Source organism: Anas platyrhynchos, chromosome Z (genome assembly GCF_047663525.1).
Source record: "Anas platyrhynchos isolate ZD024472 breed Pekin duck chromosome Z, IASCAAS_PekinDuck_T2T, whole genome shotgun sequence".
Lineage (NCBI taxonomy): Eukaryota > Metazoa > Chordata > Aves > Anseriformes > Anatidae > Anas > Anas platyrhynchos.
In genome coordinates this window covers 63,619,059-63,646,976 of record NC_092621.1, presented here as the reverse complement: position 1 = coordinate 63,646,976, position 27,918 = coordinate 63,619,059, and the positions used below count along the sequence as shown (strand labels likewise).

Below are 27,918 nucleotides of genomic sequence, written 5' to 3'. Positions count from 1 at the left end.
TTTCCGTCATGAAAAACAGCCCAGTGCTGGATGATATCATGTTTATTTCATAAAGAAGCAAGGAGGGAGGAAAACATGACTGTTTTCTAAGACTCTTGCACATCCTCAGCACATTGACCACGTAGGTCCTAGCACTGCACTAGTAAGGGAAGACCTCAACCAGGAGCAGATTATTCTTGATTAATTTAAACTGGGGGAGCGGGAATCACACCAGACAAAGACGTCCTTTTCACCAACATAGTTTATTTTGCCTGTCATGGCTCTATACAAAGACAGTAAAAAGGCAACAAATAAGGCAATATTCCCTCCTTCCCCTTCCCTCTCCTCCCCTCCACTTCCTTCCCTGGCTCTCTCCTCCCCTATACTCCCCTACACTCATCCCCCTAAGCTCCCCTACACTCTCCTCTCCTACACTCCCCTATACTCTCCTCCCCTACGCTCCCCTACACTCTCCTCACCTACAATCCCCTCCCCTACACTACCCTACACTACCACACACTACTCTACACTCCCCTACACTATGCTCCCCTACACTCCACTAGACACACCTCCCCTACCTTCCCCTTCACTCAGTTCCCCTACACTCTGCTCCCCTACCCTCCCCTTCACTCAGTTCCCCTACACTCCCATACACTACCCTACACTCCACTACACTCTGCTCCCGTGCCCTCCCCTGCCCTCCCCTGCCCTTCCCTCCCCTCCCCTTCTCGTTTTTACCCTTCCCTCCCCTCCCTCCCGTTCTCTTCATTCCCTCCCCTTCCCTCCCGTCTTCTCCTTTCTTCTTCTCCTCTCTTCTCCTTTCTTTCACAAATTGCAATGGAGAACAGGGAGAAGCATCACTTCCAGTCACTTCCGTCGTTCTCGTAGCTTGTGTCACTGCCTGATTCGTGGCAATCCATCAGCAGGATCCAGAAGCGTTCCAGCTGCTGTGCTACTAGGTGAGCAGCCGTCTCCAAGTGGCAATCACGGATTTCTTGCTGTGGCTCGGACACGGCACTTTCAAGTCCACCCTGGCTTGGCCATGTCCTCTTGCTCTGTCCCCACCTACATTACAGTTCTGCTTAGAAGCCGAAGCACGCTGCTGAAGTACTTCCACTCCTTCCATTTGCAAGGATTGAGTTTGTCTAGCCAAGTGGTTTCTGTCCATAGAACACAAGAAAGAGGTTTTGGTTAGAAACAACTCAAGGAGGACTTCTTTTCCACATGGGCAAGGAATAGTCACGCTTTTCTAATGGAAACTCCAGTGGAAGAGAGAATGACAGATCATGCCGAGAGCTTTGAAATATCCCTTGGGGATGCCTAGTGCAGAGGACCAGAGGAAAGCTGTCCAAAGGACACCAGAGAATCACTCGGAATTACTTCCTCACAGACACATGTCCTTACTATGTCTGATATGGCTTCATGTCTGATATGGCTTCAGCTGGTTTCAGGGTTCTTGTTCACCTAAAACCTAAATTCGGAGTTGTAAATGAAGATGGAAAGATTGACAAATGTATAAATCACTGATGGGGAAAAAGAAAAAAAAGAAAAAAAAAAAAAGTGCTTGGAGAACTTTGGCCATTAGCCCTGGAAAGCATCAAAGTACTGTCCTCTGAAGCAAATGCCTTCTTCTCTTGATACCTAAGGAGGGAAATCAATCCAATGTTGTAACATTAGAAAAGCAAACACTAAACACAAGCAAAGAAGAAGAACAAGTAAGCAATTGCAATGCCTATGGGGCTATTGCAGGGTTAGGCAAAGAACTATTGTGCCATGAAATCTTGGCATAGAAGAAATATTATGTGCATTTTTTACTGTTTCATTTGTTGAGCTCTGTTTGGAAGGGAGTGAATCTATCAGGATTAGATATCTAATTTAGAAGTGGAATTAAAATTGTTTTCTTTTTTTTTTTTTTCCTCTTGAGTTCACTCCTTCCTATAGGATTTCATAATAGAATAGGTATATATTAAAAAAAAAAAAAAGATTCCAAGCAGGTAATCATATTCACAATTATTTTTTCAATCCAGAAACAATAGCAAGGATGAGCTGAAAAGTATTTCTATGCCATTAGAGTGTCAAGGTGTGTCCCATACATTAGTAACAGTCAGAGGATTCATTTTGGAGAACAAAAGCTATCTTGAAAGAAGTAAAGACAGAAGTAAATATGTATGCATGTATATCTCCCTCTCTCTACAGAAACCTAAGAAACTCGTCTGCAGGTTAGCTTCTTGCTCTCTCTTCTCAAAGTTCTAGTGAATACAGCATCAGTGTGTGTTCCAAACATTACCCTCAGTCCAGCACGGATACACACGAGAGGTCAGTCTGCAGGTTGCGCAGGCCAAGAAACTGCTCTGGCTTGATGGGAAGAGCCAAGGCAGAAGTTGCTGTCAGAGAAAAGATGCTGTCAAAGCGTGTCACGTCCATGCTAGAGCACCATCTAGCATACCATCTCTCCCACCATCTAGCTCTACTGCATCTAGATGCAGCTATACTAGAGCGTCGCTACTTAGCCAGTCTGGGGGATCTTAGGAGCCTTCTGAAGACCCAGAGGAGGGGCTGTTGTCCTTTCTGTTTTAACAGCCAGGGAAAACTCTTACCGTTTGACACAGAGGGGCTGAAAAACACAAAGTGGACTTGCAATCTTCAGAGCTTCGAAGCAAGTGGAGATTGTGGAGGTTGTGGAGTAACCAAGGAAACTGTTGATCTAGAAGCAGCCTACAGATTGTGTTTAGCCAGGGCCTTGTATTGCCCTTCTGGCTGATCTGCCAGCAATTCAAGAAAGTCTCCCTGGCAAGCCAGCCCTGGAGTCACCCCAAACTTGGTGAAACCCATGCGATTGGAAAGGAGACAGTTGCACTCCATAAACTGCAGGTTTCTGTGCTTTTTGCTTGCTTGCTTGCTTGCTTGTTTTCCAGGCTGAATTGGATTAGCTGGACAAGTTGGCAGCTGCCTACAGACAAATACCTTATCAGGAGTCTAAACTACGGGATTGCTCTAACTGAGAACAAGGAATTGGACTTGACGTCCTTAGGAAGTCTTTCCAGCTACGCTTTCTACCACTACAGAAATGCACCTGATTCTTTCACAAAGCTTACGGGTGCTGACTGCAAATAGTCCTCATCATTCTCCATTGCCTTCCTCATCTCCATTCTCTTTTGGCCCGTGAAGCTTTTCCGAGCAGAGATGAAGATCAGCTCTAATACGCAGTCTGGCATTCTGCAAAGGAAAAGAGGAATCCTCCTGAAAACTCTTTGCAACCTCACCCGCCATCCCCAAAGCAAAGAAGAGCAAAAGAACAGCGCTTGATCACAGCAAGCATCAACTCGAGCATAGGTCTCCTGCAAGTGTAGCGGGGTTCAACAGCTGCCAAACAAGCTTAAGGAGCACACCCAGAATCAAGTCCATCCAACAAGTGCTTGAAAGAGTTAGGTTTTCTTAGGCGTGAGGAATGAAAAAGAAAGCAAGAACTGACCAGTTACCAGCACACAGTTTCCCTCGAGCTTGCTTGGCTTCATTCCGCACCTGAGGCTGGGCTCCCAAGCAGGATTGAGCAGCATTGTGCAGAAACGCCAAAGCCTCCCCAGCCGTGCTGGATCTTCAGCCCCAAGGGCTTTGGCTCTGTTGCCTCCTCAGCAACATGGGCAATTGCCCAGGCAAGCCGGTGTCCAGCAGCTCGACGCAGGAAGCGCAGCCCCCCCTTGCCACCGCTTGGCGCTCACACCAGGAGCCCCCGCGGCGGTGGCAGCCGTTGCGCGGCGCTTGGTGCGGTGCGGTGCGGGCAGAGGGCTGCGGGCTCCTTCTCCTCGGGGGCGGCTCCGCCATGGGGCGTCCGCCGCGGGGCTGCTGAGGCGGCGGGGGGCTCCATGGGGGAGCGGAGGGCGACGTGCGCTGGGGCTGGGACGGGCCTGGGGCTGGGGCACCGCGCCGCCGCCGCCATGCCAAGCGGCACTCCTGGCATCTGTGCTGCAGAGCCAGCCAGTGTGCCGCCTTGGCGTTTGTGACTTCACAGAATCACAGAATGTCTACGTTGGAAGAGACCTCAAGACCATCGAGTGACAAACAAAGGCAACTCTGCATTTCCTTCTTCAACACCCGCTTTCTTCACAAAAACAAAACAAAACAAAACAAAAAACACAGAACTTCATCCCTCACACGGGACTCCCGAACTGAGCCTGCAGGGGCTGCCAAAGGCAGCAGCTCCTCAAGCACTGCTCGCACACGGCTCCCTACCACGGGCTCCATCCATCCCCCAGGAGCAAACTTGGTCAAACTAAGCCCCTTTGGAGATATTGGATGGCAGGCCTTACCAAATGCCGGACAAAGGAAAAGATCTAACACAAGAAGGGCTGCCCCGTGCCAGGCACAGTGTAGTTCCAGGCACTTCCAACAGCCCCACTGCAGGCAAGAGTGAGCCTGTGCGGGATGATGACAGCGCCTCTGGAGAAATGTCCGGCAGAGGGCTGCCACGATGACAGAGCGGGCCTGGACTAGAGCAGCCCAGAGGTGTCTCCTGACCCCCACCTTGCTGTGAGCTGGTGTCTTGACGGGAGGCTGCCGGGAACAAGGAGGCTCCACAGCAAGCACTCAGGCTTTGTGACGTGGGGCGGCGTCAGGCCACAAGACCATTGTGACACGGCAAGCGTCCCCATGGTGACGGTGTGACTTATATGGCCCGAGCCCCCGTGGTGCTCACTCCCAGGAGTGCAGCGCCGTCAGGAGGCAGCAGCTGCCCTGGGTGCCTGTTTCTTTGTCTCTGTGAGAGGACAAAGGGATGCCGAAGGAGCAAGAGGCGAAGGCCTGCTCCCAGCCCAACAAAGGGCTGCCGAGCATGAAGAAGCACCACCAGGTGCGGGACAGGGAGGGAGGGAGAGGGCAGACACAGGAGAGAGAGTGCCAGGTGGCGGAGCATGGTACCGGGGCGCGAGGCCTGGCCCTGAGTGTCTGCGGTCCAGGCCCAGGTTCTCGTGCCCCAGGGGTTTCTCTGGGGCAGAGCTGAGGCCTGGGATGGCTGTGACTCGCGTGGGTCGGGCAGCACTCTGTCCGAAGGATGTGGCACTGAGGTGGGGCTGGGTGTCCAGGCACCACAAGGGATGCTGGTGGCAGCGCAGCCACCACCATCCCACACCTCCTTCTCCCCACAGGTGCAACCCAAACCGCCACAGGCAGGACCGCTGTGCAGCCAGACTCCATCCTTGTCCATCCACGGGGTGAGGCTGCCACAGCTCCACTGTCCACAGAAGTCACAGGCCTCTAGGAAGAAGAGCACACAGGTAGGGAGCCCAAGTGAGATGGGGCCAGATGCCTTCCCAAGCCCTGGGAGCTGCTGACAAGGAGGCGGCACGTGCTGGAGGGGGCAGGTGGGCAGGTGCTGGAGGTGGGCAGGTGGGAAAGGACTACGGTAACATCACCTTTCTCCTTGGCTTCCCTTGCAGACAGACAGCCTGAAGCTGAGGCAGGCACTGCCCGGCAGCAGTGCCACCGGTGAACGGAGAGATCCTCTACCAGCCTTGCCGCCTCTGCCAAGGCAGGCAGCGACACTGAGAACTACACATCGGCATTCAGTGGGAGCTTCAACTATCCCCCGGCTGCCCAGTCTGTCAGTAGCAGGCTCCACCTCTTCTGTGCCATGCAGAGACTGCATCACGAGCACCAAGGCTGTCAGACTCCCCGAGGTCGTCCCACGTCCTCAAGGACATGTGAGAAAAGAGCAAATGGCAGCAACTGCCGAGAGCCGGGGGACAGCCCTGCAAGCCCCCGCATCCATTCTGGCGCCTCTGCAGGCCAGACCCCAGCAAGACAACAGGCCAACCCCAAGCCATGCTGCAGCCAGGAGCCAAAGACGCAGGGTGCAGCTGAGGGTACAAAGGCACTACGCCCCTCCCAGCAGTGTGGCAACACCTGCAAGGACAGCCCAGGTGCCGGCCACCAAGACTGAAAAGATGCCAGCAACACGGAGACGAAAAGATGGCCATGCTCGAGAGGACACAAGAGCTGCTGCTGGGATCTCCAAGCCAGGAGGGAGGCAGCAGAAGGAAGCCACCTGGAACCTTCACTGGGACCCAGACGCAGCCCACCAGCAGGGGCCTGGCTCACCCCACAGCACTGGCAGAGATTCTGCCAGAGAGGCAGTCAGCCCCGCACAGAGCGCATCTCTTGCCATGTCAGGGCCAACCAATGCTGAGCCAGCAGATTCTGCGCAGGTTGCAGGTCCTGCCAGTGAGGGGGACAAGAATCCTATGGGTGCATCAGCACCCAGAGATGCTAAATCGCCTTCTCCCCTGGCTGCTGCTATGCCCGGCCCTTCCACAAGCAGCCAGAAAAGACCGCCGACATTGAAAGACCGGGTCAAGATCAACTGGGATATCTATGGGTGCTCCTCCTTTCGGCCAGCAATGCAGATCATTCCGAGCGGGGAGAGGGAAGGCTGCCAGTTGTCCCGGTGGAACGAGTCCTGGCCGAGCAGCGTGAAGGTTCCGAGGTTGCGAAGGATCTGGGCAGCAGACGACGGTGACACAGCTGACAGCACTGCAGCCAGTGCATCGGGCAGGCAGGAGGTGGCAGTGAGGACTGCGGGCCAGCGCCTTCCCTACTTTTGCTCCACAACGAGTAAGACCATTCTGCAGGACATTCAGGAAGAGTGGGAAGAGAGCCCCAGGATAGAAGCTGTGGCAGAAGCAGACGACGTCCTGCCCAGCACGTCTCCTGCCCCATCTGGTGAGGCAGATGCCAGGCCTTCAGCTGCTCCTATGGCCGCAGTTCCTGGGCCCGAGGAGCTCCCCCCGGCCTGCATGCCCAAAGAGGGAAAAGCTTCAGCCTCTCCCCTGGCTGCTGCTGTGCCCGGCCCTTCCACAAGCAGCCAGAAAAGACCGCCGACATTGAAAGACCGGGTCAAGATCAACTGGGATATCTATGGGTGCTCCTCCTTTCGGCCAGCAATGCAGATCATTCCGAGCGGGGAGAGGGAAGGCTGCCAGTTGTCCCGGTGGAACGAGTCCTGGCCGAGCAGCGTGAAGGTTCCGAGGTTGCGAAGGATCTGGGCAGCAGACGACGGTGACACAGCTGACAGCACTGCAGCCAGTGCATCGGGCAGGCAGGAGGTGGCAGTGAGGACTGCGGGCCAGCGCCTTCCCTACTTTTGCTCCACAACGAGTAAGACCATTCTGCAGGACATTCAGGAAGAGTGGGAAGAGAGCCCCAGGATAGAAGCTGTGGCAGAAGCAGACGACGTCCTGCCCGGCACGTCTCCTGCCCCATCTGGTGAGGCAGATGCCAGGCCTTCAGCTGCTCCTATGGCCGCAGTTCCTGGGCCCGAGGAGCTCCCCCCTGCCTGCATGCCCAAAGAGGGAAAAGCTTCAGCCTCTCCCCTGGCTGCGCACCCTGTGTTGGAGGCCAGGACAGCACCTCTCACCCCATCAGCATGTGAGGAAGAAGAAGCAGCACCTTCTCCCCTGGCTGGGGGCCTTCTGCAAGAGGTAAGCAAGGTATACCTTCCTCGTCCCACAGTCATGGAAGCCACAGACCCCTGTCGGTGGGCCTCGAGGCCCCTCATCCCTTATCCATCTGGCATCGGGGGCATCGGGGCCCGGAGCATGGCCAAACAGTGGCCCACAGGGCTGTGGTTTTCTCTCCCCATGCAGGTTTCCTCCGAGCATAGAAGCAGTGCACAGTGTTCCTCACACTTCCAATCGGTGCCAGAGGAAGGGCCAGGTATGTCCTAAAGTATGGAGCCATCCCAGCCCACGGCACGGAGGCTGGCAGCACTCCACGCACAGGGTCCCTCCATGTCCAACTGTCCCCTCCCCAAGGGAAAGCCTTGGTGGCGGGGGCAGGCAGGACCATGCCCAGTTCCATCCCAGCCCCTCACGTACAGCTTTCTGACCCCCACAGGCACCGCTGCCCTCCCGCACGCTGTGGCTCGCTCGCAATTGCCCCCCCTCTTCAGGAGAGCACTTCGGGCTCTCCGCAGGAGTTACTGCTTCAGCTGCATCACAGAAGACCTAGAGCAACGTGAGGCTGACAGTACCAGGGAGCTCCCCACAGATGGCAGCTTCGGTCCCGAGGACGGGGCTTCTGAATAAAATTGTTCAGGACTATTTCATAGATGAGGGCTGTCTCTTCTGTTCTGTTCTGCGTGCATGGGTGTCTGTGGGCTGCGTGTGCAGCTGCTGCGGTCAGACCCTGGGGCAGGGTGTCCCCATCTCCATGCTGCTAGTGCCTAGAGGGTGCACAGGTTTGTGCAGCAGTACTACCATGCAGTACTCTTGCGTGGGCTCCTCTCTATGGGCTGCAGCTTCAGCCCAGGGCCTGCTCCTGTGGGGGCTCTCCATGGGCCGCAGCTTCCTCCAGGCCACATCCACATGTTTTATAATGATGATGATGTTTTTGTTATTATTATTATTAATATTAATATTAATTAATAACATAATTAATAAATAATCATCATTTAATAATTATTTAATAATTACAATAATAATAACAATAATAATGGATTCCAGGGCAGCGATCCTCTTGGGAGTCATCATGCGGCACTTGAAGGGCAAGCAGGCGATCGGGCCCAGCCAGCATGGGTTTATGGAAGGCAGGTCCTGCTTGACGAACCTGATCTCCTTCTACGACAAAGTGACGCGCTGGGTGGATGAGGGAAAGGCTGTGGATGTGGTCTACCTTGACTTCAGCAAGGCTTTTGACACCGTCTCCCACAGCATTCTCCTCAAGAAACTGGCTGCTCTTGGCTTGGACTGGCGCACGCTTCGTTGGGTTAGAAACTGGCTGGATAGCCGGGCCCAAAGAGTTGTGGTGAATGGAGCCAAGTCCAGTTGGAGGCCAGTCACTAGTGGCGTCCCCCAGGGCTCGGTGCTGGGGCCGGTCCTCTTTAACATCTTCATCAATGATCTGGATGATGGCATTGAGTGCACCCTCAGTAAGTTTGCAGATGACACCAAGCTAGGTGCGTGTGTCGATCTGCTCGAGGGTAGGAAGGCTCTGCAGGAGGATCTGGATAGGCTGCACCGATGGGCTGAGGTCAACTGTATGAAGTTCAACAAGGCCAAGTGCCGGGTCCTGCACCTGGGGCGCAATAACCCCAAGCAGAACTACAGGCTGGGAGAGGAATGGTTGGAGAGCTGCCAGGCAGAGAAGGACCTGGGAGTGATGGTGGACAGTCGGCTGAATATGAGCCAGCAGTGTGCTCAGGTGGCCAAGAAGGCCAACGGCATCCTGGCTTGTATCAGAAACACTGTGACCAGCAGGGCTAGGGAGGTGATCGTCCCCCTGTACTCGGCTCTGGTGAGGCCGCACCTCGAGTACTGTGTTCAGTTTTGGGCCCCTCGCTACAAGAAGGACATCGAGGTGCTTGAGCGGGTCCAAAGAAGGGCGACGAAGCTGGTGAGGGGCCTGGAGAGCAAGTCCTATGAGGAGCGGCTGAAAGAGCTGGGCTTGTTCAGCCTAGAGAAGAGGAGGCTCAGGGGTGACCTTATTGCTCTGTATAAGTACATTAAAGGAGGCTGTAGAGAGGTGGGGGTTGGCCTGTTCTCCCACGTGCCTGGTGACAGGACGAGGGGGAATGGGCTAAAGTTACGCCAGGGGAGTTTTAGGTTAGATGTTAGGAAGAATTTCTTTACTGAAAGGGTTGTGAGGCACTGGAACGGGCTGCCCAGGGAGGTGGTGGAGTCACCATCCCTGGAAGTCTTCAAAAGACGTTTAGATGTAGAGCTTAGGGATATGGTTTAGTGGGGACTGTTAGTGTTAGGTTAGAGGTTGGACTCGATGATCTTGAGGTCTCTTCCAACCTAGAAATTCTGTGATTCTGTGTGATTCTGTGATTCCAAAACTTTTGTCATGAAGACTGGTTTCCCATGTACATGAGAGACGCATAAAGAAATCGCAACTTCTTTTCACCAAAGTCTGAGTTGTTGTGATATCATTGTGGTGAAAACACGCGCTTTTCACCAAAGTAACATAATTTAGGTAAACTTGGTCAAACTAAGCCCCTTTGGAGATATTGGATGGCAGGCCTTACCAAATGCCGGACAAAGGAGAAGAGCTAACACATTTAGGAAACCAGTATTTGCAACAACATCTTACAGTTTGGTGCAAGCAACTAGAACAAATCAAGAAGAATGTTTTAGGCACTAGACCTTTTATTTGCCTCCCAAGGGGAAGGATGCACTTGAATCAATCTTAGTTGCTCTATGTGTGTAAATGAGGCAGGAGGAATTGAGACTGAGCACGAAAACATTTGGGGAAAGACTAAGGTAATAAGGTGATTAGTCTAAGGTGATTACGTAAGGTAATTCAAGATGACCCCTCCTGGTGTCATTGCCTAAACATTGCCTAAAACTTTGATGTATCTCAGAGATAGTTACTTACTTCAGCTGACAACACTTTTCAGTTACCTTCTTTCAGTTTCTCATCCACATTATTTCTTCTTCTGAGTAGCTGATCCCTTTCCTTCTGAAGAACCTGAATTTTTTCCAGAATGTCTGTCTTATCTTCAGTAGTGCTGTCCTGAAGCTGCATACCTTTATCACACAATTCCTGGTCCAGCATACTTAAGCGGTAGACAATTTCATACTATCTTTGTTTAAAGCCTTAAAAAAAAAAAAAAAGAGAGAGAGAGAGAAAGAAATAAGAGGAAGAATGAAAGAAACCGTAAGTATAAAACTCCTTCCCCATAAACATGTACATGAGACTGTCGCATCCTAAAGTGGAAGACCTGTCTACTTCTTGTAAAGGGACGCCATTTAGGCTAAGTAGATAGCTACCATAAAATTTACTATTTAATCAAAAGATGAAAGAAAACAAAGAAAAGCAATGTGCAGTTTTCTACATATCTTACATGAGTTAGTCATTACGGTGACAATGACATTTCAATTTCTGTTTCTCAGTAGCCAAAGTAAATAATACAGAATGTTTCTCTGCCACGTTCTCTAGTTTGCAGGCATTGAGCAATTTTTTAGATATCGTTATTTAATGTGCTGCAATAACAGAACTTTGGAAGTCAGATTTTGTTTTGTTGTTAGAATTTCGAGGATATCATGTAAATAAAGGTTATTACATTCTATTATTCATGTTTAAAATGTTGATTTGATCAAGCCACACAATAATGTAATGGCAGCGCTACAAATACAAGTTGCATGGCTTAAACCTCTTCTGTTATCCGTCTGCCCTCCTCCCATAGTCTTTTCAGGCAGCTCTACAATTGTGTTAAGTTTCTTTCCTTCCTTCCTTCCTTCCTTCCTTCCTTCCTTCTTTCTTTCTTTCTTTCTTTCCTTCCTTCTTTCTTTCTTTCTTTCCTTCTTTCTTTCTTTCTTTCTTTCTTTCTTTGTTTCTCTCTTTCTTTCTTTCTTTCTTTCTTTTTCTTTCTTTCTTTTTCTCTCTTTCTTTCTTTCTTGCTTGCTTTCTTGCTTGCTTTCTTGCTTGCTTTCTTTTTTATTTTTCTTAAATCACCTGGCTAGATCTCAGTTTCTTGATTTCTACGTGGCTTTTCTCTTGCAATAATGCTTCTTTTTTAGCTACAATGGCTTCTCTTTTCTTTAAATCTTCTTCTAGTTCCGCTAACTGTTGGTGCTGTTGAAGAATTCTTTCCATTTCTTCATCCAGCCATTTCTTTTGCTCTTCTAATTTCTACAATTTAAACAGAGATCCAGAGAGCATGACTATGTTTTTCCTCTTTTAGAGTAACTGATAAAACGTGAGAAATCAACATTTCAATTCTTAACATTAATTGTTCAACAGAATCCTGATTCAGGATACTACAGAAATAGGACTGACTTAAGGAGAGGCTCAGCAATGTTATATTACTACATCTTATGCAAACAATTTTATCAGATGCTTTTAAGGAAATGTATTATTTTCCTACAAACAGTTATATAAATAGATGTCATATATAGAATGACAACAACTAAGTTGGAAAGGTACCACAGGAAATCAGCTAGCCCATCCTCATTGCATGATTCTTGCCCAAGACCAAGATTGGTGGAAAAACACATTGTGATGAGAAACTGTGATGCTGAAAGAAAGAAAAAATGGGAGTTTTGATCCTGCTATCAGAGTCTATTCTAAGTCTCTTCTGAAGCAATGGTTTATCAGTGGGCATATTGCTGGTATGGCTAAAAAGTTGCTTTTATTTCATTTTTTAAATTTATTTTCACCTCTAAAGACTTTGGTTAACTCATGAAACTCTCATGTTCCAATGTCTAGTTCTGAAATCATGCAGATAGCACTGTTGCACAGGAAACCTACTATTCTAACACTGTCATGAACAACCAAAACCATAGCCGTCTGTCATATTTGTCAGATGGGAAAAGAAACAAACAAACAAACCGTGCAACATTTATAACAGAGCTCATCAGAATCACCTTCAAACCTACCAGACAACCAAACTTGTTGAATTTCCAGCTATCTGAATTACTACCTTTGACAAGTCATAGAAAAAACAAAGACATTACAGCCCTCTCCTTTCGTTCATTCAAAACCAGTTAAAGAGCTTCTTGACTTGTCTCAGGTTTTGCTACAACAAAAAAATAACAATTTAAAAAAAAAAAACAGGGGAGGGAGGACGGAATACTCTTCTTCCAAACGCTTTACAAAGATGACACGGGGTGAATAAAGACACCTTTCTTTTCAGTGTCCACACAGATTTGGAATAGATTACCTACCTCTGATTTCTGTAAAGTTCCCACCGAGTTATTTTTCTTCTTTTTAAATGCAGCAATCTCGCTGTCTTTAAGTTTAAGAATCTTCTGTTGCTGTTCCATCTTAAGCTGAAGTTCCTATGAACAAAAACAAACAAACAAAACTTTCTTTCTGCCTCTATCAGTGTGTTTTTCAAACACATTTAATGACAGAATCTACACAATCATGAAATCAGAAATATTGAACATGCAAAATTGCACGCAAAATTGCAACTCAGGGCTAGACATCACATAATAACATTTAAAAACATAGCTGAAGAGAAAGGAAGAATGAAGATTTCTGTGAAAATACTTATACACAATTTCTTCAGTGTCAAGTAAGCAATTACTTCAAAGGACAAAATCTGGTAGTACAGTACATTGCCTTTGGGAAAACAAAGGTCAAACTGGTTGATCTTATTCTTTGTCATAAGGAAACAGAAAGAATCCTGCTTTAATTTGTAGCTGGTCCCGCTGAAGCTCTGCTTCTAGTTGCTTCTTTTTTTCACTCTCCTCACGCAGTCTTTTCTCTAGCAGGGTCTGCTGATGCTTCATCTGAGCCACGTTCTGCTCAAGTTCTATTGCTCGTTTGTCACTTTGGTTAGATAGAGAAGCCAGATTCTTAGTGTCTTGCTTCTTCTTCTGTAAGGCCTGAATGTTCATGGAAAATTTCAGCTTAACAACAGGAAAACTTAAAACTAAAACCTGACTCAGGTTAATTCTCTATTTCACTGAGTTAGGACAGTGAGCAAGACTTGCTACACTTTGCCCCAACAATCACACATTATTTCTAAGGTCTCTGAGCCTTCGTAAAATCATCAAAGACAGAACTATCTAACTACTTAGTTGTTAAATAGTAGTGGGTATAACTGTGTGAAGGTTCTCATTGGCTACTTCAATCCAACTAGCTTCAATTGTGGGAAGCTGGTGAGAGTTTCACAAGCAGAGTGTACGGATTTCAAAGGTGATGCTGAGACAGGAATTTGCAAATCCTAATGGTCAGATTGGAAATACCTGCACTTTCAGCTTAGCTGCATCCATCTTCTTTCGGAACTCTTTTTGTAGCTTGGCTTTCTCAGGAAGCTCTCTCAGCTCCTTATTCTCCAGCTCCTGAAGCTGTTTTTCAGTTTCGGCCAGTTCCATTTTGGCCTGCTCGGATTCTTGCTCCGGTTTAGTTATCTTCAAAGAATATTGCCTGCTTACACACTCTGCATCCTTACCTTAAAGACATCATATCCAAATAGTTTTAAAACAGCAAGATAATAATTTGCAATGTATTACTTAAACCTGTAATTGAATCGTTACTTACTTCATCCTGATTAAACCAAAAATTTCTGAGACATTTTCCAAACCTAAACAAACAGCTCCCTTATAACACTGAAATATAGATGAACGAAGGAATCTTAAATCTGAACTCTTCATAAATCGTCTGATGTCACCAAAGAAAGTAACACCTGAGTGCCACATCAAGTGAAAATTTTCTGCCTACTGCAGTCCTTGACAAAATAGCTTGCCTGTATTATTATGGTTTTTTTGTTGTTGTTGTTGTTTTGCTTTTGTTTGTTTGTTTGTTTGTTTTTCCCCAGAAGAATATGCTACATATTTCTCAGCTTTCAACTTGGTAATCAGCAAAAAACTCTCGATTGTGTTTCTACTGATTTGCCCTGTTCGGGCAATCTGATTTGCTCTGTTTGGGATTCCGTAAGTACTGTTACTGGGGGCGCACAATGTTTCTCAATGCCAAAAGACTGCCTCAGGAGAATATGTACACACTAGAAGAGTGTGATTGAAACAGGTAAGCACAGATCTGTAGGGTCATCATAATGATAAGTTTCTGGCAAGCATATATATATCAGGACAGGTGTGTAATGATATAGGCTAACAGGGACACTGACCTTTTCCCTCATCCACTTCTGACTCCTGCTTCTCTACTGCTATGATGGCAATGCAAGCATTCCCAGCACAGTGTCGTATCTTCTCTCCTATCCCAGACACTGGGTGACAAACACATGTCCATGAAGAGATCAGTTGCACTAAGCATACGTGAAAAATTACACTATAGGTGGATGAACACAATAAGCCACAAAACACAAAAAAATATTTAACAAACAAATCTGCAGATCACAGCTGAGTAGGACACAATAAAAATTTGCAGCCTTCAATGCACTCATAGCAAGTAATTCATAGAAGTTAGGAAACTGTAAGTTACCAGAAGTATTCCCGCAGAAGAAAATTACCCGAAAACTAAGATATGCAGGTCTTCAGAAGTTTTCTGTCTTTTTTCTTGCTTATTTCCGAATGTCTTCATTTCAGTTTTTCAGTCACTTACCTGTTCTTACTAATTCCTTAATAAGTTCTTCTTTCATTTTGATGTGAAGTGCAAGTTCTCTCATTTTTTGCTTGGCCTCAGTGAGTCTCAACTCTGAATTCTTTAACTTCTGCATGTTAAAAACATGACTTTTCTGGAGGCAGTCGATTTCTTCACCTTGAAAGAAAACAAAGCAATGTGGAGACCAAAAAAAAAAAAGGAATAAAAAAGGAATAAAAGGAATACACTCTTTAGCCAAAAGACAGTGATCTGAAATATAGTATGTATAGAATTCTTACAAATGAAGCGAAAGAGCCAAAAGGAGAGAGTATTACAAAGAGTCTTTTCCCTGCCGTCTGAATATGGAAATGACAGCATTCATTAGCATTTCAAGAATGCTAATGAATGCTAACCTGAGAGAGAAAAATATATATATTTTTAAGCATTTTCAGTGCATCTCTGATGAAACAACAGCATGTTTCCTTTTCTTGAACTAGTACTAGACTTGTATGTCAAGTGCTTTCTCGCTAGTAAGTAGTACTTAAACATTAAGGTCACTGATGTCAATTTCAGAAAAGGAAAAGGAAAATAATTTAAAAATAAATTTATGTTGAGCTATCATGAAAAAAGTATTTGTAGCAAATAAAGACATTTTGATGAGAAAAATAATTATATGTGATAAAGACATTATTGCATATTCTAATATTATATCTAACACAATTTACTCTCATGACTTCCATTTTACCTGTGGCTGTATCAGTCTGTGGCACAGATTTGTCACATAAGCTGGACTTGTCAACTTGACATTTCATGTCACTTTGCTCAAAGGGAAAGCACGGAGAAGCCTGTTTTCGTGTCCATCTTTGGTTTATTGAATGCCTAAGAAAGAATGGAAAACATGATACATTCTAAACACAAAGGGATTTTTTTTTCTTCTAACTTTCTATAAAGTACATGATATTAAAAAGAAGAGTGCCAAACTGAGAAAGCTTATGTAAGCATTTGCACCTTCTTCTTCCCTTGCTTGATCTTGTTGGATGATGTCCCCAAAACAAAGATCATGCAATCTTTATCGCATCAAAAAAATGTGGTTTTTAAACTAGTTTCATAATATGCCTAGTTGGTCCTGCAAATTTATTTTAAGTAGTATCACAAATGGCCTCACATTACAGTAGGATTAGGCAGTAATAGTATATTTGCTATCTATTTATCTGTAACAAAAATTAAAGAAAAAATTACTTAATTAAGTAATGAGAAAAAAAAAATTAAATTACTTTTGACTGTCTGTATTTTCTTTCTCTTCATCACTCTGATCAGAGAGGTGGCAGTGAAGGACTTCATCTTGATCTTCTATGTAGCTCAGTATCATCTGGCTACGAGCACGGAATCCTGCCATCATCCGAGCCAGGGAAAAAGCAGGGGGACTGGTATACACCTGCCAAAAAGCACCCAGAAAACACTTGGAATAGTTCAGTAATTCTTTATAGATATTCCAATAGTATTTCAGTTGAAAAGTCTTTCACTACCTGACCTTGTATGCAAAATTGCAGGTGTTTAAATAATATTTCTGAGTACCTGTGTACCAGAAGGTTTTGCAAGAGAAGGTTCTGCTTAGAACATTTGTCCCAAGTGCAAAAGAAGGTACTGTTACCAACTTATTACCCAAAATGTTCAGTTTATCAGTACAGAATAATCATTCATTTTGGGAATGCTTCCTATCTGAACTGTTAAGCATTGCACAAAAAGATCACTAAAGACTACAGCTTTATGACTGTGATAAATTCTGTGTTTTAAGTCAATTTGTATGGGGCTTTGAGCAACCTGATCTAGTGAAAGGTGTCTCTGTCCATAGCAGAGTTGGACTAGATGATTTTTAAAGGTCCCTTCAAACTCCAGCCATTCTGGGATTCAAAATGGAAGCCCATAGATTTTGGACAATTGGGACATAGCATGTGTCGCAAGACATTCGAAAGTACTTTTTCAGTCTTCAATGCTAAAATGCTTCAAAGCTAAACAGCAGCTGACAATAGGTCACCATAATTTGTCACGCCAAATAGAATTATTGAACGATAACTGTTAAAAAAAATGTAATGCTTAGCTAGACCTTACCTTTCCTGTCTCTGTCCCTGAAGATGGGTAAAGGGAGTGTAGCATACTCTTTAGGAGTGGGACACTGTATGGCCTTCTTGCAGATGCCGTAACAGCAGGCCCATCTCCACAAGCACTTGAGAAGTCCCAAGTTTTCACAACCATCAACTTCTCTAATTTTTCTTTTAGCTGATCAATAAGGATTTGCTGTTCCACCATTTTTTCATTCTCATATGAAAAAAACAAAAACAAAAACAGTTGCTGATCATCAGGTTTGCATCATACCTTTCTAAATTCATTATAAAGGTCAGTCAGTCTTCTTGTATATCATTCACCAACTCTAAATTCTTCTGCAGTGCACAGGCAAATTCTGCAACAAACTGAAAATTCTCTGCCATGACAGGTAGAATCTTACCTCTCCCCAAACTCCAATCATTTTTTTGAGACATTTTTGTCTCTAAAGGACCTGTCCTATATAAATTATGTCAGCTAGATTTAGACATCTAGCGAGAAGTAGATGACATATTTATCAGCCCTTGCTTGCCTTATTTGTGTGTTCATGGATAAATAAAATGGTAATTCAAGAAAAATGTTCAAATGAAGCACATGGTCTGAGTTTAAAGAATGAAATGTACATACATGTAGGCTTCCTCTTCCTCTTGGAGCGGTCCAACTTGAAAGATTATTTTTATTAATTAACATTCATAAAATTGTACGTGACCCCAGGATCCCCTGTATCAACCGTTACTTTCTTTTCTACCCAGCCTCAAATTTGTCAGTAATGCTAGTTTGAAGAACTTACTTGCCTTTCCTACAGCAATCTCTGTGCATTGTTCAAAATTACATATCTTCACTGAACTGATTTATCCATAAGGCCAAGACCATACAATTTTCAGTCTTCTCTGTTCCTTTCAGAATACATCGAAAATCTTGCCTACCAACAGGAAATTTGAATAACAGCTAGAGATAGTTAACTGAAGTATGCATTCTCCTACTTTGAATCATATATTTTTATTTATTCTGTTTTTCTCATCTTCTTAGACTGCAAGTCCTTTCCCCATACATAGACAATGCCCCACAAATTGACATTTTGTTGGAATACAATACATAATATTTCTGTGTCATAGCAAAAAGAATATATATGTGAATACCATACATTTTATGATTGTGGAAGTAGTAACTCCACCTTGCAACTTTTTTTTTTTTAATCCCTATAAGACTCTGTCCATTATGCCCTTGTACATACAACCCCATAGTGCATAACCTGTTACATAAATACATGTGTACAAACATCTACATGCTACTTTTACAGTTCTAATTCTATCATGTATCATTGAAACGACACTTTCCTGTGCATACAACTTTAAGCCATTTGACACAAGCATTTGATTTAATTATTATACTGATTTGTCTGTTTTTAAGTAAAGGTGAGAGCTGCGATCTTTTGCCTACAGTACAACTGTTTCTGTTCATAACATCTGCCTCGTATCCTCCATAGGATACAATTAGAAGCATAATCCTATATAAGCATCTATGTGTATTATAAGCATGGATTGTTTCAGTCTAATAAGCTGACAATATGCAGTATGGGTTAAAAAAGGAAAACACACAAAAAAAGCCTATCCAGAGATGACAGAACAGAAAAAAAGTTACAGAGGGAAGGAAAAGATGGTGACCAGTAGACTTACCTTTCATTCATTGACTCTCCCCAAGCCATCAGCAAAGAAGAGGAAAAAGGAGAAAAAGGAGAAAAAGGAGAATAAGGAGAAGCGTACTAACTAGCCATGTTTATGCTGTTCCCTTTAAAAAAGGTCAGATCTATCATCCTATAAAGTCAGATCTATCAGCTATCCTATATATGGTCTCCTGGATCTTGAAATGCTATTCACTTACTACCCATTACAATTTCATTAGCATATACAAGATCTAGAGAGGGAAGGAGGCAAGCAGTGTTTCCACTGTGTCACTCAGCTTCTTGTAATAGTAAACTCTCAGAATACTAGGATGAAATTCTGTCTTAAAAAGTCAAAAGGCAACAATACTTTACTCTCACACTGAATAAAGACATAGCAAAGCATGTTTCTACACAGCCTTTCAATTAAAGCATTCTGTAGGAACTTGATGGTCTTTTTGAGATTCTAAACAATCTTTAAAAGCCTTTCAAGTCCTAAATCATGAATCGTCCTGAAACAACTTAGCAACAATACAGATCTGGAGGAAGGCAGGAAGCAAAGAGAGGGTGAATGAATCACTTAATATCATACAGGGAGGCTGTGGCACAGTTAGGCTGATACACAAACTTCAGGAATCACAGTATTGTGATTCACCCACTAGATGATCTCAGCTCATTAGGGAATACAGCTCGAATTCAAACAAGGTGCTTGTAAGACTGGTAGGTGTTTACATCCAAAAAAATTCTGAAGGATCTGTCTTGAAATCATGAGTACATTCCTAGAGTGGACGGATGGTTCGATATAGATACATGTAATATATGCCAGAGGAAAAATACCTGTAATCTATGTGTTTCTTCAGCCTTTTTAAAGATTCCAGTTGCTCTTCATTTTCCTGTATTAATGTCTTTATCTGATTCTGCAATATCTTCAACTCATGATCCTTCTGGCTGAATACTTCTTCATCCATAGCTAGAGCCTGCTAGATAATAAAAGGAAAATTCAGCCAGTGGAAAAGCAGGCATTGTTATTCTTGAAGTTGGAAAATTAAATACATACAGATATTTATTTGTTGTTCAAAGATGTGATTGGAACTGCAAAGTTGTGACGTATATATGGCAAATTCTCCCACCATGGAATCACAGAACAGCTGAGGCTGGAAAGGACCTCTGCAGGTCACCCGGTTTAACCCCTGGCTCAAGCAAGGCCACCTTGAGCAGGTTGCCCAGGACCATGTCCAGGTGGCTTTTGCAGGTCTCAGAGGATGACTCCACCTCTTTGGGCAACTTGTTCCAGTGCACAGCCACAGCCACCACACAGTACACAAGTGCTTCCAGATGTTTGCCTAGAAGCTCTTGTGTTCCAGTATATGCCCACTGCCTTTTGTCCTGGCTGCACGTTCACTGCACCTTCCCTTCAGGTATTTGTAAGACATTGCTAAAATCCCCCACTGAGCCTCCTCTTCTCCAAACTGAACAGTCCCATCTCTCTCAGCCTTTCCTCATTGGAGAGGTGCTCCAGTCCCTTAAGCATCTTTGTGGCCCTCTGCTGCACTTTTTCCAGGATGTCCCTGAATCTCTTGCATGGGGGAGCCCGGAACTGAACAGAATCAAGCGGAATGGAGTAGAAAAGTTGCAAAGGACCTACAAAGATCATCAAGTCCAACTGGCTGACCACTTCAGGACTAACCTAAAGTTACAGCATGTTATTGCGGGCACTGCCCAAATGCCTCCTGAATACTGACAGGCATGGGGCACCAAACAGCTCGCTAGGAAGCCGCTGCCAGTGTCTGACCATCCTCATGGTACAGAAATTTTCCCTGATGTCCGGCGTGAACTGGACATCCCCCACAGCTTTGTGCCATTCCCATGCATTCTTCCCTCAGTTACCAGCAGCAGAGACCAGCACCTTCCCTCCTCAGCAAGTTGCTGAGAGCCATGAGGTCGCCTCTTGGCCTCCTATTCTTCAGACTGGACAACACAAGTGTTCTCAGTCTCTCCTCAGAGGACCTGCCTTCCAGCCCTTCTACCAGCTTTGTTGCCTTCCTCTGTACACTTTCAATTATCTTCACATCCTTTTTCAACTGGGGAGCCCCTGAGCACACAATGCTCAAGGTGAGGCCACATCAATGCTAAATATGGTGGGAGAATCACCTCTTTTGACTGGCTGCCTATGCTGTGTATAACGCACCACAAAACACAGTTTGCAACTGCAACTGGACACACTACTCCAGCTGTGGCCTCACTGAGCGGAAGGATCACATCTGTTGACCTGTTAGTGACACTTTGCCTAGTGCAGCCAACAAAACCACTAGCCTTCTTAGGAGGAAGGGCACATGGCTGACTCATGTTCAACTTGGTGGCCACCAGGACGCCCAGCTCCTTTTCTGCAGGGCTGCTTTCCAGCGGGGTGGCCCCCGGCATGCACGAGTGCCTGCAGTTGTTCCTCTTCAGGTGCAGGACTCTGAACTTGCCCTTGCTGAACTTCATGAGGTTCTTGTCAGCCCACCTTTCCAGGCTGTCAAGGTCCCTGTGGTTATGGCAGCATGGCCCTCTGGGGAATCAGCTGCTCCCTTCAAAAGTGCTTTCCACCAGTTGTTTCTTTACTTCTGTTTCTCATCTATTGATTTTGTTTTGACAAGTTTCTTTCTCCCAAAGGAAATAATGGACCCATAACCAACACTACCTTACAAAGTGGGTATTTAAATCCAATTACTTTCTTTGGTGTGCTGTGAGATGTGGCTGTAAAATCTCAGCATCAATCATAATATTAATATTAATACACTTCTCAAACAAAAAAATAAGGATGGCCCTCCTCATTTTTCATCTCAAAGAAGAGCCTAAAGATTAAAGAAACTATAATGTTATTTTTTTTCAGATGTTTTTCTGGGTAAGTGATCCAATAGTGATTGAAGGTTACTTCCAAATGTAGTTGGCCTTCCAGAAAACCTTTAGGAGCCAAATGCAAAGTAGAGACACACTATGTCTTACCATTCTAAAGACAGATACTTCTGTACAACTCTATCTTTTCTGTACAACCTATATCTTTCAAGTAAATACAACTCTTAAGAGCTGCTCAAGAGCCTTTATTGCCCTGTTATTTTAGCATCTCCCTAACCATCTCCTCCTAGCTGTGGATGGCATGCTTACCCGGGTAGCTTTCAGTTTAAACCCAGCTCTTACACTGTTTTGAACCTGGGAAGCAGAGCTTTACAATAAGCCAGAGAAAAAAAATGAAGAATAAATAACAGAGCTGTAATTTAGGATGATGAGAACCAAGGAAAGCCAGAAGTTGTGTATGCAACTGCGAGGTAACAATCTACAGGCTTACCAGAATTCAGTGTGAAAAATGAAAATAGGTTGATTTTATAAAATTCTAACTTGTTGGAACTCTATCTCCTCCTGCTACAAGACAGACACATTAGCTTTCCTGATTTGTTCATAGGTACCTAAACAATCAACTTAGAATGAAATACCTGGCATTTCTTTAGTTCTCTCCTCAGCTGAAGAATTGTGATATGATGGGACTCTTGCATGGTGCCAGTTCCAGTGTCAATTTGCTGCACGGTGAGAGCTTCCTGCTTTTTAAGCTAACATCATCATTCAAATCAACCAGGAATGGGAAGGCTTCGTCCAAACAGTTTCTGTAGCTGAAGCACTGAACTTGAAGCCGGGTGAGCTGTTCTTCTAGCAAACTGATTCGGGTTCTTTCTTGATTTAAGTCATGTCAACACTGATCACCAACTTGTTGGTTCTGCAAAGCTTCTCGGAGCAATCTGATTTCAAGTTCCATTTCATCAACCCGGTCTTGATCAGGGTTGTAGTTGACAACGGGTTTATTTCTAATGTTTTTGGCTCTGTTTGCATATTTGAGCGGATTTAAAGATTCATCAAAGTCTGATGAGGATGGACTTATACATGTTATCATGACAGTCTTGGCATTCCCTCCTAGGGAGTCTTTCAGAAGGCGAGTGATTTTAGCATCCCTGGATGGAATATGTACGCTTTTCCTTTTTGGGTCTCCAAGAGCACTGATGACATTTCCCAAGGCCAACAAACCACTATTGATTTGAATTGATTCTTTGAATCCTTCACCGGTATTTCCAGTCTTTGTCACCCTCTCTGATCCTGCCAAATCCACAAAACGGAACTTTGAAGCAATCATCTGGACTGATTTCCAAGATGAATCCTGTGGATCCCTATTTTTTTTGAGACTCTGCAGATTGTTTCTGACAAATACTGAGAGTAAAAATGGCATGTGATCGACTAGAGTGTTCGTTCATTTGTGTTGTGCCTGCGTGACGAGCTGCATTGCCACTTTCCAACAGGCTCATCACTTCATCTGCACATTCTACTTGGAATTCCTTAGCACCAACAATCACTTCAAACACTAAAAGAAAATCAGAATAATTACATTAATTTTAAACTTTTCAGTAAAAGTTTACTGCAATTATGAAGAGTCAATCTATAAACACAAATCACACAAGCATACAAGCCTGCATTATTATAAGGTCGTAGCACACAGCCAAATAAAATAAAACAGTAGGTGGAAAGCACGAAGTACAGCACATCTGAAACCTGCAGAAATAGAATATATGGGTGTATTTTGTCACAGCATTTGAAACAATATCGTAAACAGAATACACAGACTTAGGTGTTTACACATCGTCTTATGCAATTTGCAACCTAGTGCTATCTAGAAAAAAAGTATGAGCAAACCTAGCTCAAAGCTTACTTTGTCAGTTAAAAAAAAAATAAGAAATTTTGAAAGTTTGTAGTAAAAGTGACTCCCAGCCTATGTTAAGAACATAGTTCTTAGTGGAATGGAAGCAGATATTTACAGCATAAGTAGCTTAACAAATATAACTTTGAAGTGAGAAGCAAAGGCTTAATCTTAAAGCATTCATTCAACTGAATAATCATGCACAATTGTGTTTCTATGCTGAATTTGCAGAAACAGTAACAGTACTACCTTACCACCTGATGCTGCTTCTGGAGGAACATTGATATTGTTCATAGGAATCTCAAATGAAGGCTGCTTCAGATCAGCTAAACTGAATTGATATTTTGAAAACGTGACTTCGTCTAGTATTAGTCGTCGATAAGCTCTCTTTTCAAGAGATGGAAACAGTAATTTGTGCACACAACAGAAATCAAATGCACAAAGTTCTAGAGCTGAAATCCTACCTGTATTTCCCTTTTCATCTTCTCGGATATGTAAATCTTTCACAGAGGTCTCCAACTCCAATAAATCTCAAAGTTCTTCCTTGTAAACCTCTCTATAAGATACTTTCACACGGAAATCGATGTTATGGTTTTCAGAAATATGCTGAAATAACTCCTGAGTAGCCCGTGGGATTATGCCTTTTTCATCCTCTGAAACTGATGCTAAAATAGAAACACAGATGTCACAGACACTTGCAGTCATTCTGTCACACAAATTACAAAGACTAAAACTAAAGAGAAGTCTGCGAGGTTTATCACTCAATATAATAAGGAATAGGAAGAGCTCAGTTTTCCCAAGTTTTCATGTAAAGATTTGCTTTTCTGTTGATCAGAAATGCATGGAAATGATACAGAACTTTACTACTTTCTGCGGGTATGAGACTAAAAGAAAATTAAATTAGTAAAAAATCACGCTAGAAGAAAAAAATATTTGGAACTTGCTCATGAATTAATGATAAAACTGCAAATCCTTTATGCAGAAAGAATGAATACATCATTTTCAGGGTTTCAAATTCAGAATCAAGGACCAAGAAAAATCCAGAAAGTCTTCTAATTCCTGCTACTCCACTTCTTCTCTCTTCTTCAGCAGAACAGACAAACAAATTGTGACTTCTCCATATGGAAGGGAAGATAACCAGAGCTGCTGATACAGGATTCCAGAGAAAGTCAGAAAGCAAAATCGGATACATGCAGAAGCTGAAGAATTCTTCTGCGAACCAATACAGAAAAAAAAGTAGTTTCCAGTCTCAGGTGTTTGAGGAACACTGACTTGGAAATACCAAGTAAGTCGAATAGTAGAGTTTCAGATATCTGCCTTGAAAAAAGCAAAATTTGAATTCCACATAAAGTTCAACAAGGCCAATATGCAAAGTTCTGCACTTGTGCTGGAACAGTTACAAGCACAACTACAGTCTGGACAGAAAACAGATTGAGAGCAGCCTTGAGGAGAAGGACCTGGCGGTGTTGGTTGATGAGAATCTCCACCTGAGCCAGCAATGTGTGCTTCCAGCCCAGAAAGCCAACCACATCCTGGGCTGCATCAAAAGCAGCATGGCCAGCAGGGGGAGGGAAGTGATTGTCCCCCTCTGCTCTGCTCTCGTGAGACCCCACCTGGAGCTCTGAGTCCCCCAGCACAAGGACGTGGAAGTATTCGAGAGAGTCCAGGAGGGCCACAGGGATGCTTAGAGAGATGGAGCACCTCTCTTACGAAGACAGGCTGAGGGAGTTGCAGCTGGGCAGCCTGGAGAAGAGAAGGCTCTGGGGAGACCTTACAGCAGCCTGCCAGTGCCTAAAGGGGGCCTACAGGAAAGCTGGGGAGGGACTCTGGAGGGACTCTTTGGCAGGTGCTGTAATGATAGGACAAGGAGGAATGGCTTTCCAACTAAAAGAGGGTTGATTTGGATTAGATAGTCAGAAGAAATTCTTTCCTCAGAGGGTGGCAAGGCACTGGCACAGGTTGCCCAAAGAAGCTGTTGATGCCCCATCCCTGGGGGTGTTCAAGGCCAGGCTGGATGGGGCCCTGGGCAACCTGCTCTAGTGGGTGACATCTTTGCCCGTGGCAGGGGGTTGCAACCGGGTGATCTTTAAGATCCCTTCCAACCCAAACCATTCTAGGATTCTATTCCATTAAATTTATCTATGAAATCTCTTTGCCAGTCTCTGAAAAAAGTCCAAGTGTCAGTTTGCTTCATACAATTACCTAAAGCAGATACTCTCTAAGTAGGATAAATGGAGCAAAAATTTCTAAAGCACTGTGTTTCAGAAAGTAGGGTAAGTTGCCTGTTAGAATAGAGAATGGGAAAGAGCACTTTTTTATTTTTTTTTCTCTCATACTTTTGGCATAGCCTAATGGACACAGAATTTGTGTTTAGAACACAACCATCACATAAACTTTGGAATATATATGTCTTTTTTTGCTATACATTTTTTCATTATCTCTTAAAAATTCTCAAGCATCATCTGTTATGTATTAAAGACTTAATTTGCAGAACTACATTGTTCACACACACACAAAAAATGACTTTTTACAACGTACCAATGTGACCACCTCCAATGGTGTAAGTCTTCCCAGAACCTGTCTGTCCGTATGCAAATACTGTAGCATTATACCCCTCAGCCAAAGACACTAGAAGAGGTTTCATGCAAACTGTATAAACTTCTTCTTGGGTTGAGTTTTTGCCAAATACAACATCAAAAGTGAAGACATGGTCTTTCCCAATGATTATTTGTTGTGTATTTGGGACTAATCTCACGCATACTTGGTGGTTATGAAGTACTTCCTTGGAAAGCAGAGGTCTGACCCTTACTGCAACTTTAACCAGGATCTCCTCCATGCCGGCCTCCATCTCTGTGCTCCCCACTCAGTATTCAGGAAGATCTGTTACAATTCCTCTGTTCACCTCATTTGCAGTTTTCCGCACCTAAGAAAAAATGTTTTCTGAGTTAAAGAAGAAAGAATTAACTCCCTGATGAAACAGAATGTTGAAGAGTTTCCCAAAGAATACACAAGCATCATTACACCCTGGAAAGGAACTGTGATAAAAAAGCAGATATGTTAACAACTGTTAAACCAGTGCAGAAACTAATTTTGCTTGTATTACCTTCTAAGCTAGCAGACTTAACCTTTGGTCTGAAAGTGGTCAGACCAAATTGGATGTTATAGTGCCGGATGAAGCAACAATAGTGTAAGATCTTGTTAATGAACTGTTGATAAAGCACAGACTTACAATGAACCTTATTTTCTCACTGCTACAGTACCGATGCATAGGCAACAGAAATTATTCAAACAAAACCTTTTTATCCTGAATTTATACCTATAGACACACACGTGCTTGAAAGCCATCTTCTGCTTACAAGGGCCAAGTATTTAGAATTTCAGAAGCACAGAAAGCTGTCGTGTTGCTTACATGGTGGGTATGATTTTAAATAGTTGTGATTACTACACACCAAGCATTCCTCTGATTTTAATCCGTCTGTTTATGCCCATCGGTAACTATTTTTTATTAGTTATATATTTCAGCAACCGTGGCTCCTTATACTGCCCCCCATCTGTTAATTCTGAAGCACAAGAAGAAGCATCGAATAGGATTTCTTTACAAATGCCTACCAGAAACACTCCAAAGCCTCGATGGGTATCAAATGCTGCCGGATCCCAAACACATCTTCTGCTCTTCTCTTGCTGATTCTCAGTCAAGGAGGCTTTGCCATGCAAAGGAAAGTTTGCTGAACTTCCTCCTTGCTGAACTCCCACGCAGCCTTTTGGCTCCGTTACCCAACTGGCAGAACTCACCAGCTAAGCACATCCAATTCCGCCTGCATGCAAATGCACCCAGATTGAAACACAAGTCTTCCGTGGCTGCAAAGAGAAGAGTTCTGGCATTTCACTCACACCCATTTGCACTGAGGGCTTGTCCATCCCGAGCCGAGAAACTTGGGAAGCTGACAAAAAGCCTTGTTGTACAGAACCGAGCAGCGGGAAGCCAAGGAAGAGAATCATAGAATCATAGAATATCCTGAGTTGGAAGGGACCCTTAAGGATCATCAAGTCCAACTCTTGACACCGCAAGCAAGAGCCTGAAATCCTGCTCATTTCAGAAGGGGCACGGCAATCACGAGCAGATACTTCAGACTTACTGACTCCCCCCCCGCCCCTCCCAAAATGACACCCAAACCAGTCGCGGCAGGGGAGGGGCGGAGGAGGGGAGAGATCCCATTTCCTACTTCCCCAAACAAACACCAAGCAAAATGCCGGCTCAGCGGCGCTGTGGGGCGGCTCCCCCCAGCCCCAGCCCCGGCCCCGGCCCCGTCGCTCCCCGCTCCAAACCTGCTCCGGGCGTCGGGAGGCAGCCTCCGGGCGGGCTGAGGGGCCGGCGGGCCGCGCCTGGGCCGCCCGCGCTGCTGGTGACAGCGCCTCGCGAGGCAACGGCCGCAACCTTCGGCGGCGCCGCCCCGCCGCGCACAGCGGCCCCCCGCGG

General features: G+C 44.8%; 2 protein-coding genes across 29 annotated transcripts; one reads left to right on the top strand and one right to left on the bottom strand.

Moving 5' to 3' along the window:
* Positions 1–754: 754 nt before the first annotated feature.
* Positions 755–27,918, bottom strand: LOC140000668 (kinesin-like protein KIF27). 27 transcript variants are annotated; one of them, XM_072031096.1, is made up of 18 exons: positions 27,768–27,918; positions 27,051–27,299; positions 25,980–26,364; positions 23,906–24,106; positions 22,195–23,108; positions 19,559–19,701; positions 17,071–17,277; positions 16,236–16,396; positions 15,707–15,840; positions 14,983–15,138; positions 14,549–14,686; positions 13,668–13,873; positions 12,639–12,752; positions 11,428–11,604; positions 10,374–10,568; positions 2,577–3,195; positions 2,267–2,363; positions 755–1,139 (listed from the first exon to the last, which is right to left on the bottom strand). In XM_072031096.1, the coding sequence occupies exons 7-15, from the start codon at positions 17,266–17,268 to the stop codon at positions 10,530–10,532; spliced, it is 1,323 nt and encodes a 440-aa protein (XP_071887197.1). In that variant the 5' UTR covers positions 17,269–17,277; positions 19,559–19,701; positions 22,195–23,108; positions 23,906–24,106; positions 25,980–26,364; positions 27,051–27,299; positions 27,768–27,918; the 3' UTR covers positions 755–1,139; positions 2,267–2,363; positions 2,577–3,195; positions 10,374–10,529. The 27 variants fall into 27 exon arrangements, with proteins under 27 accessions (XP_071887197.1, XP_071887194.1, XP_071887198.1 ...); XM_072031093.1 differs by having other exon boundaries at positions 755–1,620; positions 3,075–3,195; XM_072031097.1 differs by having other exon boundaries at positions 3,075–3,195.
* On the top strand, positions 4,378–8,527 carry LOC140000667 (uncharacterized). Of its 2 annotated transcripts, none has more exons than XM_072031078.1 (5): positions 4,378–4,825; positions 5,121–5,249; positions 5,412–7,451; positions 7,617–7,686; positions 8,475–8,527. In XM_072031078.1, exons 1-5 carry the CDS (start codon positions 4,751–4,753, stop codon positions 8,510–8,512), a joined length of 2,352 nt encoding a protein of 783 aa, XP_071887179.1. In that variant the 5' UTR covers positions 4,378–4,750; the 3' UTR covers positions 8,513–8,527. The 2 variants fall into 2 exon arrangements, with proteins under 2 accessions (XP_071887179.1, XP_071887178.1); XM_072031077.1 differs by lacking the exon at positions 8,475–8,527 and adding an exon at positions 7,867–8,077.